The 16,239-nt window shown below is 42.8% G+C and overlaps 1 protein-coding gene across 2 annotated transcripts; it reads right to left on the reverse strand.

Moving 5' to 3' along the window:
- Positions 1–357: 357 nt before the first annotated feature.
- Positions 358–15,735, reverse strand: LOC110502637 (polyunsaturated fatty acid 5-lipoxygenase). Of its 2 annotated transcripts, none has more exons than XM_036960311.2 (14): positions 15,212–15,735; positions 13,592–13,790; positions 13,328–13,409; positions 12,974–13,096; positions 10,553–10,659; positions 10,244–10,416; positions 6,851–6,997; positions 6,556–6,759; positions 6,342–6,428; positions 3,957–4,135; positions 3,527–3,648; positions 2,875–2,975; positions 2,038–2,208; positions 358–1,932 (listed from the first exon to the last, which is right to left on the reverse strand). In XM_036960311.2, the coding sequence occupies exons 1-14, from the start codon at positions 15,359–15,361 to the stop codon at positions 1,753–1,755; spliced, it is 2,025 nt and encodes a 674-aa protein (XP_036816206.1). In that variant the 5' UTR covers positions 15,362–15,735; the 3' UTR covers positions 358–1,752. The 2 variants fall into 2 exon arrangements, with proteins under 2 accessions (XP_036816206.1, XP_090073310.1); XM_090217184.1 differs by lacking the exon at positions 15,212–15,735 and adding an exon at positions 13,874–14,057.
- Positions 15,736–16,239: the final 504 nt, after the last annotated feature.

Raw genomic sequence — 16,239 nt, forward strand, 5'->3', positions numbered from 1 at the left:
GTTCTTTCAAAGTCATTTCAAATGTAAAAGAAAACACAGCTCTTCTGCAGAACATGACATAAGCAGCCATCCCATCCCATAATAACTCTTGTTGTGCTGAGAAAGTGTTACTTGCATAAAACTACAGTGCTTTACTACGGACTTGACTTGAACACAAGACTGTTTCCCTGCTTCAGATATCATTCCATACCGTTGTCTACGAGTTTACTTATGAATGGTAACTGTAAATATATATTTTTTAAAGTACTTGTTTTGGAAAATAAATATTGATGTGTTTTAATTTGTTTAATTCCCAAATGTTTGAACAAAGTATGTAGAATGAAAAACCAACCAAATAAAAATGAAAACCTAAATGTCTTAGTTTTAGCTACTGGATATGCTTATATTTTCATTGTCACCAACAGTTTTACACTGCTATAGGGAATAGAAAATACCATTTTGAGCATTTTTATTTGAAATGAACACCAATGAAGTTTAATAGATAGTCCCACATTTAAATAATGTGGATTTATCTGTAGAAATAGCTAGCAAAAAAGTTGAATGGCATCAGTGGGTATGTGCTTATCATAGCAAACGATACTTGCAGCACAGTATGTAAGACACAACACCATAAATGTTCACAATACACTGAGTATACAAAACATTGGGAACACCTTCCTGATATTTAGTTGCACCCCCCTTTGCCCTCAGAACAGCCTCAATTCATCGGGGCATGAGCTCTCAATCTTGTCTCAGAGCATTTTGTATTATTCTGTATGTAAATCCAAGACACTCCATTTCGTATGGTATGTATTAATTTGTAGATGTCCCATTTTTTATGATATGTTATGAGTTTGCAAAAAGTACAATGTTCCAAATTGAAAAAAACGCACAATATGTTTCATATTTGGAAAATGTATTTGTTACGAATTTTAGCTAGGTGGCTAATGTTAGCTAGGCTAGGGGTTAAGTTTAGGAGTTAGGGGAAGGGTATCTAAAAGGGTTAAGGTTAGGGGAAGGGTTAGCTAACATGCTAAGTAGTTGCAAAGTTGCTAAAATGCTAAAGTTGTGAGATTCAAACCAGCAACCTTTGGGTTGCTAGACGTTTGTGTTACATGCCCACCCATCCAACCTACTTTCATTTTTGACTAAATAAGAATTTGTTCTTAACTGACTTGCCAAGTTAAATAAAGAAATACTAGAGTAACCATCTTTCTAATGTAACCATACCACATGTATCATTCTAAATGGAGTGTCTTGAGTTTACATACAGAATAATATGAAATGCTCTGAGACCAGGTTGGGATTCTACAAGTCGAAAGCTTTCCACAGGGATGCTGGCCCATGTTGACTCCAATGTTTCCCACAGTTGTGTCAAGTTGGCTGGATGTCCTTTGGGTGGTGGATTATTCTTGATACACACAGGAAACTGTTGAGTGTAAAAAACCTCAGCAGCATTGCAGTTCTTGACGCAAACCGGTGTGCCTGGCACCTACTACCACATACTGTTCAAAGGCACTTAAATATTTTGTCTTACCCATTCACCCTCTGAATGGCTCAATTGTCTCAAGGCATAAAAATCCTTCTTTAAACCATCTCTTCCCCTTCATCTGCACTGACTGAAGTGGATTTAACAAGTGACATCAATAAGGGATTGTAGCTTTCACCTGGTCAGCTTGTCATGGAAGGCAGGTGCAGGTGTTCCTAATGTTTTGAACACTCAGTGTATATCAGACTATATAGCTATCCCTCATTGTTCCCTTCATTCCTTTCTCAGACAGCCACACTGTTAGGGATGCGGTCAGGAGAGAAGTAGTAGTAGGGTAGTTTCTTGCCTTCGTTGCGGACTTTGATGACACTGCTGACCTCTGCCAGTCTCTTCCTGAACAACTCCATGGCCTCCTTCACTGGCTTCTCTATAAAGTGCTCATCTGGGTACATCCCCAGGAAGAGCTGACAGAGAGAGGACACAGGAATTGGAGAGATTTCTTTATTATTAAGAACAAACAGACAAACACCATGTGTGTTTATCTGTACGTGGGCATGTGGTGTGTGTACCTCATTCTCCTGGAACTGACTGAGGGCCCAGACGGCCCCTAAGTGCCAGCAGGACCGGCCGCGGTCAGGGAGACTCTGGATGATGAACTTCACATCTACCACCCCCTTCTGCTTGGGAGGGGGCTTCCGCATGGTGGGGGGTGAGTTGGGGATCCACGAGCACCAGTCATACTGAAATACACAGAGTAGGCAGACATTAACATCTAAGGGAAGCTAGGTGGTGCTCTTGACAATGTACAGGCTCTTGTCTGCAAGCACTGATCAAACTCATCTACAGTAATGTTGACCAACTGTCCCAAGGCTACCTGACTATATATAGCCCACCTGAGCAAATCTTACATTTCCAAAGTTTACCTGACCAATTCTTACTTGTCCAAAGCCTACCTTTACAAGGCCTAGATTCAATCAGATTACGTGTTGCAGACACCAGCGGGTGTTTGCGGTGGAACTGCATTGGAGCTGTCAAATTCGGTGAACAGTTGCTAAGGAAACCACACCCGCCCCACTTGCATTAAAAGTTCAGAATGAGAAAGTGTAGGCTATATAGACATATTTATGCTCAAATTGAAAAATCATGGAACAAATAATGAGGATTTCAATTATCCTAATTGAAGTGTAGATTAAATCTCACATTCTGTTGTTCGAACTTGGTAACGAGGCTAGATGGGTTTTCTGTTAATGCGACTCAGTGCAGCCAAAGGCAATGTACGTTTCATTATGCCTGGAGCCACTTGGAGTTGACAGCTCTGACGCAGTTCCACCTCAGACACCACCAAAACAACTGCTAAGCGGATGTTTGCTAAAACGGATCTGATGATATGGAGCCCTGAGCCGTACCTGTCCGAAGTTGACAGCAGCGTGGTGTGCAGAGGCAGTGAAGATGATGACAGTCAGATACTCTGTGAGCTCCTCGCGTGTCTTCAGGGACTTGGGAAACCCTGCAGGAAGTTTTTGCGCAACACATGTTTTTTTGACACTTGTTTCATCAGTGAGTCACTAAGGTCAGTCCCTAGACACACATTGTCATGCAATCACAGACTACAGTATTGCTTAGAAATGCACAACACCAGTCTATGAAGGCTGCATCTCCTGCTGGTTTTTGAGTCCCCTGGCAATTCATGTTGACTGGGCAGAGGTGTATATACACCTGGTTACTCAGTGGTTCTGTCAGATGTAAACCAGCAGAGTGGCCCTCGAAGAGTGGAGTTGTGGCCCCTACTAGCCTGATCAGACCAGACTGAGTTCCTCACTCGCACACCACTGTTACCACAGCAACAGACAAGCAGAGAGGCTTTTGACCAACTTAAAAGTGAAGTACATTTCTGCATAGCTAAATATTGACAATGTTGCTCCATGGTCAGTTATGTCTTTCAACACAGTCCAGAGAAACAAGAAGTGTGTATTTGCATTGCAGATAAATCTAAAACAGCATTTTAAAGCAGGCTAGGCCATTGTAGTGTTTGTTGGTTATAATGTGTTTTGTACCCACCACAGCAGTCAAGGTCCTGCATCCCAAAGCTGCTGACATCTTTAACAAACGCCTGGATCTCCTCATCCTTCTGTACTGTGTCATCACTGTCGTAGTAGATACACACCACGTCCCACACAAAACTAGGGAAACGGAAAATCAAATTTAGGGTTAGGGTAATGGCTAGAGCTTTAGGGTTATGGTTATGGCTATAGGGTTAGGGTTGAGCCGGGGTGTGGACATGAAGCTAGGGTTAGGGTAATGGCTAGGGCTTTAGGGTTATGGCTATAGGGTTAGGGTTGAGCCGGGGTGTGGACATGAAGCTAGGGTTAGGGTTAGCCATCTCATGGCATCTTTTCCTGGGGATTGACCTGGTTCTCCTCCTCCTCCTCCTATAAAAGTGTCAAGAAGGACACACACACAGACCCCCCACTCCCCCATGATCTCTGACCTCTTGGTGACATCCCAGACCCTGTTCCCGTCATCTCTGTAGTAGTAGTAGGGTAGGTCCTCAGGGCTGTCCACCCCGCGGGCCTTAATGGCATCAGGGAAACACAGAGACCTGAAGGTCAGTGACCTCATAGCCTTCTGGATCATCTCTACATGACCTCCACCTCCTGTACCATTGGCCTGGGGAGAGACAGTAAACATTAGCTCTCTATGTCTCCGTCTCTAGGCCCATTTTTACCTGGTGCTAACATGCATCCTTTGTCCTGATCATGACCACATTCTGATTGGACCCACATTTTTCGACAGGTTTAGACGATTAAGAGACATATTCTTATCTGATTGTGATCAGATCATCCTGACCACCTCCGGAAGTAATCAGGCACAAATTGTGTCTGGAGATCTTACAAGTGTAGACAGATCTGGACAGCAAACCTCTAACACACAGGAACTATTGTAATTTTTGTAATTAACAGGTAATCTATGGTCATTTATACTTGAATAACAAAAAACAAATGTATTCATATATAGTATTTATTTTGTGTGTCCATTTTGTCCAGGAGTTTCTTGTGAATAGACCATATAGTTCAAGAGAAAATAGCCTAATTAATGGAAAAAAGCATCTACTCAACAACGGCATTATATTCAACTGTAACTCTTCCAACTATTTCCTTTTTCCACAACTGCCACCAGTTCAGTGCAAAAACATTTACAACCAAGATATAAACTCATGAATAACATTGGTATTTAATGAGGGTTTCAACATGAAATATCTTTTATGTATTACATTTTTTACACACTTATTTATCTTATCATGTCTATGGTTTATATTTAGGATAAGGTTTTACAGCTTTATTTGTTTTATATTTTACATGCGATAAGGCCAGAGGGTCAGAGATAATTAGGTACCTGTGATAAACTGAAGTACCCAAAGGGCCACTAGATGTCTTGTGATAAATTACATAAAATCTTTGAAAGTTACAAAAATTCAGGTAATTTACTGGTAAACTTTAAATGTTTCCAATAATATGAGCCTCCCAAGTGACGCAGCGATCAAAGGCACTGCGTCACTTCAGACCGGGGTTCGATCCCGGGCTGTATCACAACCGGCTGTGATCGGGAGTCCCATAGGGAAATTGGCATGCTGACTGCAGGAATGTCCACCAGAGCTGTTTCCAGAGAATCAAATGTTAATTTCTCTACAATAAGCCGCCTCCAACGTCGTTTTAGAGAATTTGGCAGTACGTCCAACCGGCCTCACAACCACATACACCACACCAGCCCAGCCTAGGAATCCACATCTGGCTTCTTCTCCTGCGGGTTCGTCTGACACCAGCCACCCGGACAGCTGATGAGACTGTGGGCTTGCACAACCAAATAATTTCTGCACAAACTTTAAGATACCGTTTCAGGGAAGCTCATCTGCGTACTCGTTGTCCTCACCAGGGTCTTGACCTGACTGCAGTTCGGTGTTGTAACCGACTTCAGTGGAAAAATGCTCACTTTCGATGGCCACTGGCATGCTGGAGAAGTGTGCCCTTCATGGATGAATAATGGTTTCAACTGTACCGGCAGTATGCAGACAGCGTGTATGGGGTCGCGTGGGCCAGCGTTTTGCTGATGTCAACGTTGACATGTGCCCCATGGTGGTGTTATGGTATAGAAAGGCATAAGCTACACACAATGAACACAATTGCATTTCATCAATGTCAAATTGAATGCACAGAGATACCGTGACGAGATCCTGAGGCCCATTGTCGTGCCATTCATCCGCCGCCATCGCCTCATGTTTCAACATGGTAATGCTTGGCCCCATGTCGCAAGGATCTGTACACAATTCCTGGAAGCTCAAAATGTGCCAGTTCTTTAATGGCCTACATTTTCACTAGACATGTCACCCATTGAGGATGGTTGGGATGATCTGGATTGACGTGTACGACAGCGTGTTCCAGTTCCTGCCAATATCCAGCAACTTCGTACAGCCATTGAAAAGGAGTGGGACAACGTTCCACAGGCCACAATCAACAGCCTGATCAAATCTATGCAAAGGAGTTGTGTCACGCAGCTTGAGGCAAATGGTGAACACACCAGATACTGACTTGTTTTCTGATCCACGCCCCTATTTATTTTTTTAAGGTATCTGTGACCAATTCCCAGTCATGTGAAATCCATAGATTAGGGCCTAATATTTTATTTCAATTGACTGATTTCCTTATATGAACTGTAGAATCTTTGAAATTGTGGAGTGTATATTTATTTTCAGTGTAATTTACATACAGGGAGGGACCAGGAAATCTAGTCACAATGAAGACAGGTAAGAGACAGATTTTAGTACCATGTGTAGACGCACTTCTGAAAATGTCTCAATGTCCCTCTCTCACACACTCACCTTATCGAAGATGCCAAACTCACAGATGAGCTGCTCTCTGGCCTTGGTGTTGATGGCGATGGTGAAACGAATGTGAGGAAGGAGCAACTAGAGGACAGACCATCAATAAATAAATAAACAAACAAACCAATCAACCAACCATCTAACTAAACAATCCATGAACCAACTAATCAGCCACAAAACACAGGCACAGGCTGAAGTGTACTTGGTGTACCTTATAAGCAGGGTGTACAGCAGGCAGCTGTCTGAACATGGCCACTCCAAACACCTCAGAGACCAGGTGAGTCCTCAGCAGGTGTGTGACTGTCTGGTGGATGTGGAAGTCAGAGGAGCGGACCCAGATCTTAGCTAGCATCCAGTCATACTGATCATCACTGGGCAGGAAGATAGGGTTTTCCTTCCCTGGAGTCTGACCCAGCTGGGAGAGAGAAAGGAGGAGGGGTATGTTTTGTTAGATGGTGAAGAAACACTGCTCCATGCTCTTTTTTTAACCATGCAGAATAGCCTACCTGTATGGCCAGAGGCAGGATCTTGCTCTGGCTGTTGTTGTACAGCAGACAGATAGGAGCAGCCAGGTACTGTAGAGTACAGGGGTCTGTACTGTTGGGACTGATGTCTTCCATCAACTCATAGTCTGCTATGTAGATGTTACCAGCCTGCAAACAACACGCAATACAAGGTTTTGTATCTATTTTTTATTTCACCTTTACAACACAGAGTTACACATGGAATAAACAAGCATACTGGCAAAAACACAATAGAAAAAAAAGAACATCTATATACAGTTTGTGCAAATGGAGTAAGGAGGTAAGGCAATAAATAGGCCATAGTAGCGAAGTAATTACAATTTAGGAGATTAACACTGGAGTGATAGTTGTGTAGATGATGTGCAAGTAGAAATACTGGTGTGGAAAAGAGCAGAAAGTAAATAAAAACAATATGGGGATGAGGTAGGTACAGTGCCTTGCGAAAGTATTCGGCCCCCTTGAACTTTACGACCTTTTGCCACATTTCAGGCTTCAAACATAAAGATATAAAACTGTATTTTTTTGTGAAGAATCAACAACAAGTGGGACACAATCATGAAGTGGAACGACATTTATTGGATATCTCAAACTTTTTTAACAAATCAAAAACTGAAAAATTGGGCGTGCAAAATTATTCATCCCCTTTACTTTCAGTGCAGAAAACTCTCTCCAGAAGTTCAGTGAGGATCTCTGAATGATCCAATGTTGACCTAAATGACTAATGATGATAAATACAATCCACCTGTGTGTAATCAAGTCTCTGTATAAATGCACCTGCACTGTGATAGTCTCAGAGGTCTGTTAAAAGCGCAGAGAGCATCATGAAGAACAAGGAACTCACCAGGCAGGTCCGAGATACTGTTGTGAAGAAGTTTAAAGCCGGATTTGGATACAAAAAGATTTCCCAAGCTTTAAACATCCCAAGGAGCACTGTGCAAGCGATAATATTGAAATGGAAGGAGTATCAGACCACTGCAAATATACCAAGACCTGGCCGTCCCTCTAAACTTTCAGCTCATACAAGGAGAAGACTGATCAGAGATGCAGCCAAGAGGCCCATGATCACTCTGGATGAACTGCAGAGATCTACAGCTGAGGTGGGAGACTCTGTCCATAGGACAACAATCAGTCGTATATTGCACAAATCTGGCCTTTATGGAAGAGTGGCAAGAAGAAAGCCATTTCTTAAAGATATCCATAAAAGTGTAGTTTAAAGTTTGCCACAAGCCACCTGGGAGACACACCAAACATGTGGAAGAAGGTGCTCTGGTCAGATGAAACCAAAATTGAACTTTTTGGCAACAATGCAAAACTTTATGTTTGGCGTAAAAGCAACACAGCTGAACACACCATCCCCAATGTCAAACATGGTGGTGGCAGCATCATGGTTTGGGCCTGCTTTTCTTCAGCAGGGACAGGGAAGATGGTTAAAATTGATGGGAAGATGGATGGAGCCAAATACAGGACCATTCTGGAAGAAAACCTGATGGAGTCTGCAAAAGACCTGAGACTGGGACGGAGATTTGTCTTCCAACAAGACAATGATCCAAAACATAAAGCAAAATCTACAATGGAATGGTTCAAAAATAAACATATCCAGGTGTTAGAATGGCCAAGTCAAAGTCCAGACCTGAATCCAATCGAGAATCTGTGGAAAGAACTGAAAACTGCTGTTCACAAATGCTCTCCATCCAACCTCACTGAGCTCGAGCTGTTTTGCAAGGAGGAATGGGAAAAAATGTCATTCTCTCGATGTGCAAAACTGATAGAGACATACCCCAAGCGACTTACAGCTGTAATCGCAGCAAAAGGTGGCGCTACAAAGTATTAACTTAAGGGGGCTGAATAATTTTGCACGCCCAATTTTTCAGTTTTTGATTTGTTAAAAAAGTTTTAAATATCCAATAAATGTCGTTCCACTTCATGATTGTGTCCCACTTGTTGTTGATTCTTCACAAAAAAATACAGTTTTATATCTTTATGTTTGAAGCCTGAAATGTGGCAAAAGGTCGCAAAGTTCAAGGGGGCCGAATACTTTCGCAAGGCACTGTAGATTGGGTGGGCTATTTACAGGTGGGCTATGTACAGCTGCAGCGATCGGTTAGATGCTCAGATGTTTCAAGTTGGTGAGGGAAATATAAGTCTCCAGCTTCAGTGATTTTTGCAATTCGTTCCAGTCATTGGCAGCAGAGTACTGGAAGGAAAGGCGGCCAAATGACGTGTTGTCTTTGGGGATAGCCAGTGAAATATACCTGCTAGAACGGATGCTACGGGTGGGTGTTGTTATCGTGACCAGTGAGCTGAGACAAGGCGGAGCTTTATCTAGCATCGACTTATAAAGGTAGAATAAAATAAAAAAATAACACCCACCACTGCGACCTGTATGCTCTAGTCGACTTTTATTTTTTTATTCTACCTTTATTTAACTAGGCAAGTCAGTTAAGAACAAATTCTTATTTTCAATGACGGCCTAGGAACAGTGGGTTAACTGCCTGTTCAGGGGCAGAACGACAGATTTGCACCTTGTCAGCTCTGGGATTTGAACTTGCAACCTTCCGGTTACAAGTCCACCACTCTAACCGCTAGGGGCTTTGGTAACAAAAATGGATGGCACTGTGATAGACTGCATCCAGTTTGCTGAGTAGAGTATTGGAAGCTATTTTGTAAATGACATCGCCAAAGTCGAGTATCGGTAGGATAGTCAGTTTTACGAGGGTATGTTTGGCGGCGTGAGTGAAGGATGCTTTGTTGCGAAATAGGAAGCCGATTCTAGATTTAATTTTGGATTGGAGATGTTTAATATGAGTCTGGAAGGAGAGTTTACAGTCTAGCCAGATACCTTGGTATTTGTAGTTGTCCACATATTCTAAGTCAGAACCGTCCAGAGTAGTGATGCTAGTCGGGCGGGCGGGTGTGGGCAGCGAACGGTTGAAACGCATGCATTTGGTTTTGCTAGAATTTAAGAGCAGTTGGAGACCACGGAAGGAGTGTTGTATGGCATTGAAGCTCGTTTGGAGGTTAGTTAATATCACCCGCAGCAAGAGCGACATCGTTGACATATACAGAGAAAAGAGTCGGCCCGAGAATTGAACCCTGTGGTTCCCCCATAGAGACTGCCAGAGGTCCAGACAACAGGCCCTCCGATTTGACATACTGAACTCTGTCTGAGAAGTAGTTGGTGAACCAGGCGAGGGTGAATGTCTTACAATATGAGCCTGTAAACCTTGGAGTCGGTCTGTCTTTCTGCATGTCTTGTCTGTTTGTCTGTACAATAGGTCACAGATTCTGTGAGTGGATGGGATGTGTGCATGCATGTGTATAAGCTTGCATAACTGCGTGCATGTGACATGTGCATATGTGTGTCTCAGTCTCTACCTCAATCTCCTCCTCCAGAGTCATCTCTCTCTCCAGACAATCTGCCACCATGTCATGTGTAACGGGGAACTTCTCTGGCAGCTTGGTGCACTTCTGGATCATCACTGGGTTACAGCCGTTCAGGTACTGGTAGCCAAACATAAAGTCTTCTTTCCAGTGCTGCATCACATACTCTAGGATAGGAATACGGAGAGGAGAGGATGATTTTTATGACTAGCATCCGCATTAGCTACTGCTAAAGCAGCAGCTGCTCAGAGAGGAGAGAGGAGTCAGATACCACATTCTATGGAGAAAACTGAGACCACACACCTGAGATGGTGTTTTTGATCCTGACGAAGATCCGCTCAAAGTCAGCAAAGTCATTCCAGGAGGACTGGAACATGTGCATGAACTGGTTCACACATAGGTTCTCTATCCTGGGGAGGAGAGAACAACATCATCAAACTGCAGGGAAAGATTTAAGTAGCCTGAGCCACCATCCTGACCGCTGCAATACCATAGAAAAACAGAATGTAATTTTGTGAGATAAGGATGGTCGAACGAGGCTAAGATATGTCCAGAGTTATTTTCTTCCATTTTCACTGTGATCACCAAACAAAAACTAATGGATTCAGAAAATGTCAGTCACTGACAACAGGGAGTTGATGTTTACTACACATGTATTACACACTTATCCACGTTATTTTATTATTTTTTATTATTTTTTATATTTTTTTTTACCCCTTTTTCTCCCCAATTTCGTGGTATCCAATTCTTGTAGTAGCTACTATCTTGTCTCATTGCTACAACTCCCGTACGGGCTCGGGAGAGACGAAGGCTGAATGTCATGCGTCCTCCGATACACAACCCAACTAGCCGTACTGCTTCTTAACACAGCGCGCCTCCCACCCGGAAGCCAGCCGCACCAATGTGTCGGAGGCTACACCGTGCACCTGGCAACCTTGGCTAGCGCGCACTGCGCCCGGCCCGCCACAGGAGTCGCTGGTGCGCGATGAGACAAGGAGATCCCTACCGACCAATCCCTCCCTAACCCGGACGACGCTAGGCCAATTGTGCGTCGCTCCCCGGACCTCCCGGTCGCGGCCGGTTATATCCACGTTATTTTCAAACGTTAGCAGCGTTGGTTGCCACTTTCCAGGGATGAATTTAAGAAAAATAGTTTCTGCTTCCCTTCCTGTCTATGATTCGCACACACGTGTGCAGTACTTTTCCAGTGTTCAACACTTGGGATGTTAAGGATGTTGCTGCTAACTTGCTGGGGAGTCAAGTCTGCTAGTCATTGGTACAGTACATTGATACTGTCAATGTAGGTTATTATGCTTTAAATCTAATCCTATCCATTACCAGTCTGGTAATGCTCTGTCAAGCAAGCAATGCCTGAATAGCATAAAGTCCGGCATAATAGTTTATACCCTGTGCTCTCTGCAGATGAGCTGTTATCAATGCAAATTCAGCTGCACAAACAAGCCACAAGTAAGCAGGAGAACCACAGACAGCCATAACACTTCTATTAATAAAGTATGTGTCTTGCTAACCCCGGCCACTCCCTCTAGTTCCTCATCAATACAAGTCTATTATAGATGGTTGTTTTTGATAATGAGGGCTACTATCCCATAGCTGAACTACTACAGAGCAAAGACACACAACCTGTGTGTTGTTATCCCTCCTAAGCAATCAAAAGAAGAAGAAAAAAGCATACTAGTACGCTGATAGGTTTGAAGCAAAGTATTTGTCAGAGCACACAGCCAGTCTCATTGAAACAATATGTGTATGTGTTTAGCCTGTTGGTGTGTAGGATACATGCAAATGTCCCTGGTTACTCATACAATGACTCTCCCGGTCAACATGTTTTCATGCAGAGCTGATCAACATGATTTCATACAGAGCATTAAAACAGGCTTACTTTTAGTCACATCCACATACTCCCGAGTGGCGCAGCGGTCTAAGGCACTGCATCTCAGTGCTAGATGCGTCACTACAGACCCCGACTCGATCTTGTGCTGTATCACAACCGTCCGTGATCGGGAGTCCCATAGGGTGGCACACAATTGGCCCAGTGTTGTTAGGGGAGGGTTTGGCCGGGGTAGGCCATCATTGTAAAATAAGAATATGTTCTTAACTGGCTTGCCTAGTTAAATAAAGGTTCAATATTTAATATATATTTTTAAATACTAGTAGTTCCACATACTACTCACCAACCACCCACCTACTGAACTAACAGCTTCTATCTGTTTCCCACTTAGCTTTTATTCAAACCAGGAAGTCCTGACATTTAGAAAATAGCATCACTGTAATAAACAAATACTGACCCCAATGAACGGAAAATCCTCTACCATGTCAAGTATGGGCTTTCTTCATGGAAATCTCCACATTAGAAAGAGGCCTACTGTAGGTTTAACACTGCATGAGTGTAAACATGGAACAGAGTATAAGACTGTATGGACAATGCTGCAAATAAGGGGAAATAGTTGCAGCAGAGTGTAGTGAGTCTGCAATGCATATAACAAATGAAGGGAGTTTACACTAGGTTACAGAGTGTAGTGAGTCTGCAATGCATATAACAAATGAAGGGAGTTTACACTAGGTTACAGAGTGTAGTGAGTCTGCAATGCATATAACAAATGAAGGGAGTCTACACTAGGTTACAGAGTGTAGTGAGTCTGCAATGCATATAACAAATGAAGGGAGTTTACACTAGGTTACAGAGTGTAGTGTGAATGCAGTACTTACGCCTTACTGTAGTTGAGTATGAAGTCCACTCCTTTCTCGCTATCAAACTGGATGTCTCTGGGAAGCTCCTTGTGAGTGTTGGCATCTATACTCATAGGAATTCCAGGCTGCCACTCCCTCCATCTACACACAGGAGATGGAGAATCAGGTTAAGCACCACTACGTAACACTGTGTACAGGTCTTTTAATGTTGGTAGGCTACACTATATGTAGTTACAGTGCTTTGAATAAATACTAGAAAAACATTTACTAGTTCAATACATTGAATACATGTATTTGTTGAATGCATCTTGGTACAACATCAATACGTCATTGTGAGGTAGATGTGTGATACACAATAAACCCAGCTCTTGCCTGTAGGTTTTCCGTCTGCTCTCCAGCTCTTTGTGTCGGTGTTGCTTCACCAGTCTGGTCTTGTCATCCTTTGGCAGCAGTGCTTAAAGAAAAGGGTGAACAACGATAATGAGGATGATTTTAGATTCACTTCTATGTTCCTTAAGCTAAAGACTGGGGACAGATTTTGACAGACATGAGCGACCGACAGACAGACATGACCAACCGACAGACCTGACTGACAGACACGACCAACCGGCAGACACAGACCCGACAGACAGGTACCTTTGCCGTCCCTGAGGACCACCTCCTTGTCGTCCACCAGCCAGTGGAAGCAGGGGAACTCTACGTAGTCTCCAGAGGGAGTCTTCACTGTGATGTACTTACAGTACCAGTCATCATGAACCCAGTACTTCTGCTTCTCTATCTTCACCAGCTCCATCTCTCCCAGGTTCTCCCCCACCGTCACATCATACGAGTCCACCTGAGAACAGACAACCAGGTTTAGAGAGATTTGAGCAAAGTGGACAAAATGGGACAGTTTTCCGGACCCAGATTAAGCCTAACCTGAGGACGGACAATGGTCGTTACCAAGTTGTAATTGTTACATAAAGTCATTAATAAAAAATGCACTTCATGAATGTTTGTTTGGCTGCCCATTAGCTGTTCCTTTTTGCACCAGATACTTTTTCTGCGGTCCTGACACAACTGCCCAAAACAGCAAGAGACAGCATGAGGTTAGTAGCAGCTCATGAGTCATTGACGGTTGGTGCAATATATAGCCACTTGCATCATGAAGTAAAGCGTACAACTGGATGTAGTGTACAGGATTCAGACACTGGTGAAGATTTTAATGCCAGAATGAATTGACAGTTTATTAGATTGGAAAGCTTTCGTATTGATCTTCCCATGTGGTGTTCATGGGCCATAAGGCCATGAGCAGGTCACTAATCAGTATTTGGCTGTAATAGAGGTTTGGCAATAGGCCTTATGTTATTATTTTGCTTCATTAGAGTCAAAGCACAGAGAAATACACTCATACACAGAAACGGTGATGGCACCTATAGGGCGCACTCTGCACTGGAGTTTCGCCTCTTCATCTCTCACTGTACTAGGTAGTGGATAAGGCAAGTTTCTACAAGGCAATGTAAAGTGAAGGAGTATTGAGCACAAAGACCATTTATTTCCTCATTATGCTATGGATTACTCCCATTTCCTCATATTGCAGCACAGTTTAAAGCACTATTTATTGAATAGAATAGAGGGGCTGGGGTTGATATTGCAAAACATTATGTGGCAGATCTTACACCAGGGAACAGTCAAATAAAACAAATGATTTATTTGTACATTTGTTAAAGGAACTTTGTGCAGTTATTAGCAGCATGCATTTAAAACATTGCACAACATTTTCTTTCAAATGTCAGTCCTCAATTACGTTAAAATTATAAAAAATGAAAAATACAATGTTGATGTAATACATATGAATATGTCCAAAAGGCATGTCAAATGTTATTGTTACACTACAAAGTAATGTAAGTTCCTTCGACCAGACCGAGGTATTGTGAGGGCTTCCAGAGGGAGAAATCTTGTGGTCTAACAAGTATGTCATTTTCAACACAAACTAGTAATCAGTCCAAATAGTATGCATAATTTGAGTTGAGGCCTCAGGACAGATACTAGAGGAAGTGTGCTTTTTATTAAGCATTGACTGAGAAGTGATGAGAAGTATGCATGTGCACATTGGGGGAAGGGTGGAGAATCAGGATGCAGCCAGAGTTTAAACTCTGACAGTTATTGTAAATATTTTCTCTCTATCATTAACAAGGTCACCCCTGAGTGTATTTGAAGTAATGCACACACTGTGAAACTTTCAAACTGACTCTTGCCACCTGTAACTCAACTCACCGCCCCTCTCTCGAAGTCGTTGTAGAGTGGTTTGTCCAGTAAAGTCCTCTCACTGCATCCCTCTGTTCCCACCAGGGTGATATAGATGTAGTCATCAGTCCCTGCAAACCACTGGCTTCCTGTAGCCACCGTCACTGTGTAGGATGGCATGGTGGTACACACACACACGATGGACAGGAGAACTGATATCCACTGGTTGTCTGCAGGCAGATATGATAGCCTCCTACAAGTGTGTCGGTTGTTGACTAGATTTCCCCTTTTTGCTAATGAATCTATGTAGACCCTCACACTTTCTAGATCTCCTACTCTCGGTCTCTCGCTCCTCCCTCCCTCTATCTCTAGCTCACTCTCTCATAAACACCCCCTTATATACTGACATCACACATGTAATGCAAATGCTGTAAAACAGCTAGCTAGAGGATGCAGAGGCATTCGATAATGTTTCACACTGGCTGGTGTACTGTAAGAGTGAGTGTTTGACCCCACCCTCTTATCGTGCATTGAAGGAACGGCCAGATCTGTCTTTCACTCTCTCAATGTTTATGACAATATACAGTGCATTCAGGAAGTATTCCACATTTTGTTGTGTTACAGCCAAATGGATTCGATTTTTGGGTCACTGGCCAACACACAATACTCCAAGTGGAATTATGTTGTTTTTCAAAATGTTTACAAATTAATTGAAAATGAAAAGCTGAAATGTCTTGAGTCAATAAGTATTCATACCCTTTGTTCGTGCAAGCCTAAATAAGTTCAGGAGTAAAAATTTGCTAAACAAGTCACATAAGTTGGGTCACTCTGCCGGGAGACAAATTCACCTTTCAGCAGGACAATAACCTAAAACACAAAACCAAATATACACTGGAGTTGCTTACCAAGACGACATTGAATGTTCTCGAGTGACCTAGTTGCAGTTTTGACTTAAATCATCTTGAAAATCAAATGGCAAGACTTGAAAATGGCTGTCTAACAATGATCAACAACAGACTTGACAGAGCTTGAAGATTTTAGAAAATAATGTCCAAATA

This window comes from Oncorhynchus mykiss, chromosome 23, assembly GCF_057628025.1.
Source record: "Oncorhynchus mykiss isolate SJ-2025 chromosome 23, ASM5762802v1, whole genome shotgun sequence".
Classification (NCBI taxonomy): domain Eukaryota; kingdom Metazoa; phylum Chordata; class Actinopteri; order Salmoniformes; family Salmonidae; genus Oncorhynchus; species Oncorhynchus mykiss.

Excerpts from the sequence above, each read along its gene's own strand:
- LOC110502637 (XM_036960311.2), bottom strand. The coding sequence starts at position 15,361 with ATGCCATCCTACACAGTGACGGTGGCTACAGGAAGCCAGTGGTTTGCA. Across the intron at positions 6,429-6,555 it reads CTGTACACCCTGCTTATAAG|TTGCTCCTTCCTCACATTCG; the intron begins GTACACCAAGTA and ends TCTGTCCTCTAG. Across the intron at positions 2,976-3,526 it reads GCAGGACCTTGACTGCTGTG|GGTTTCCCAAGTCCCTGAAG; the intron begins GTGGGTACAAAA and ends AACTTCCTGCAG.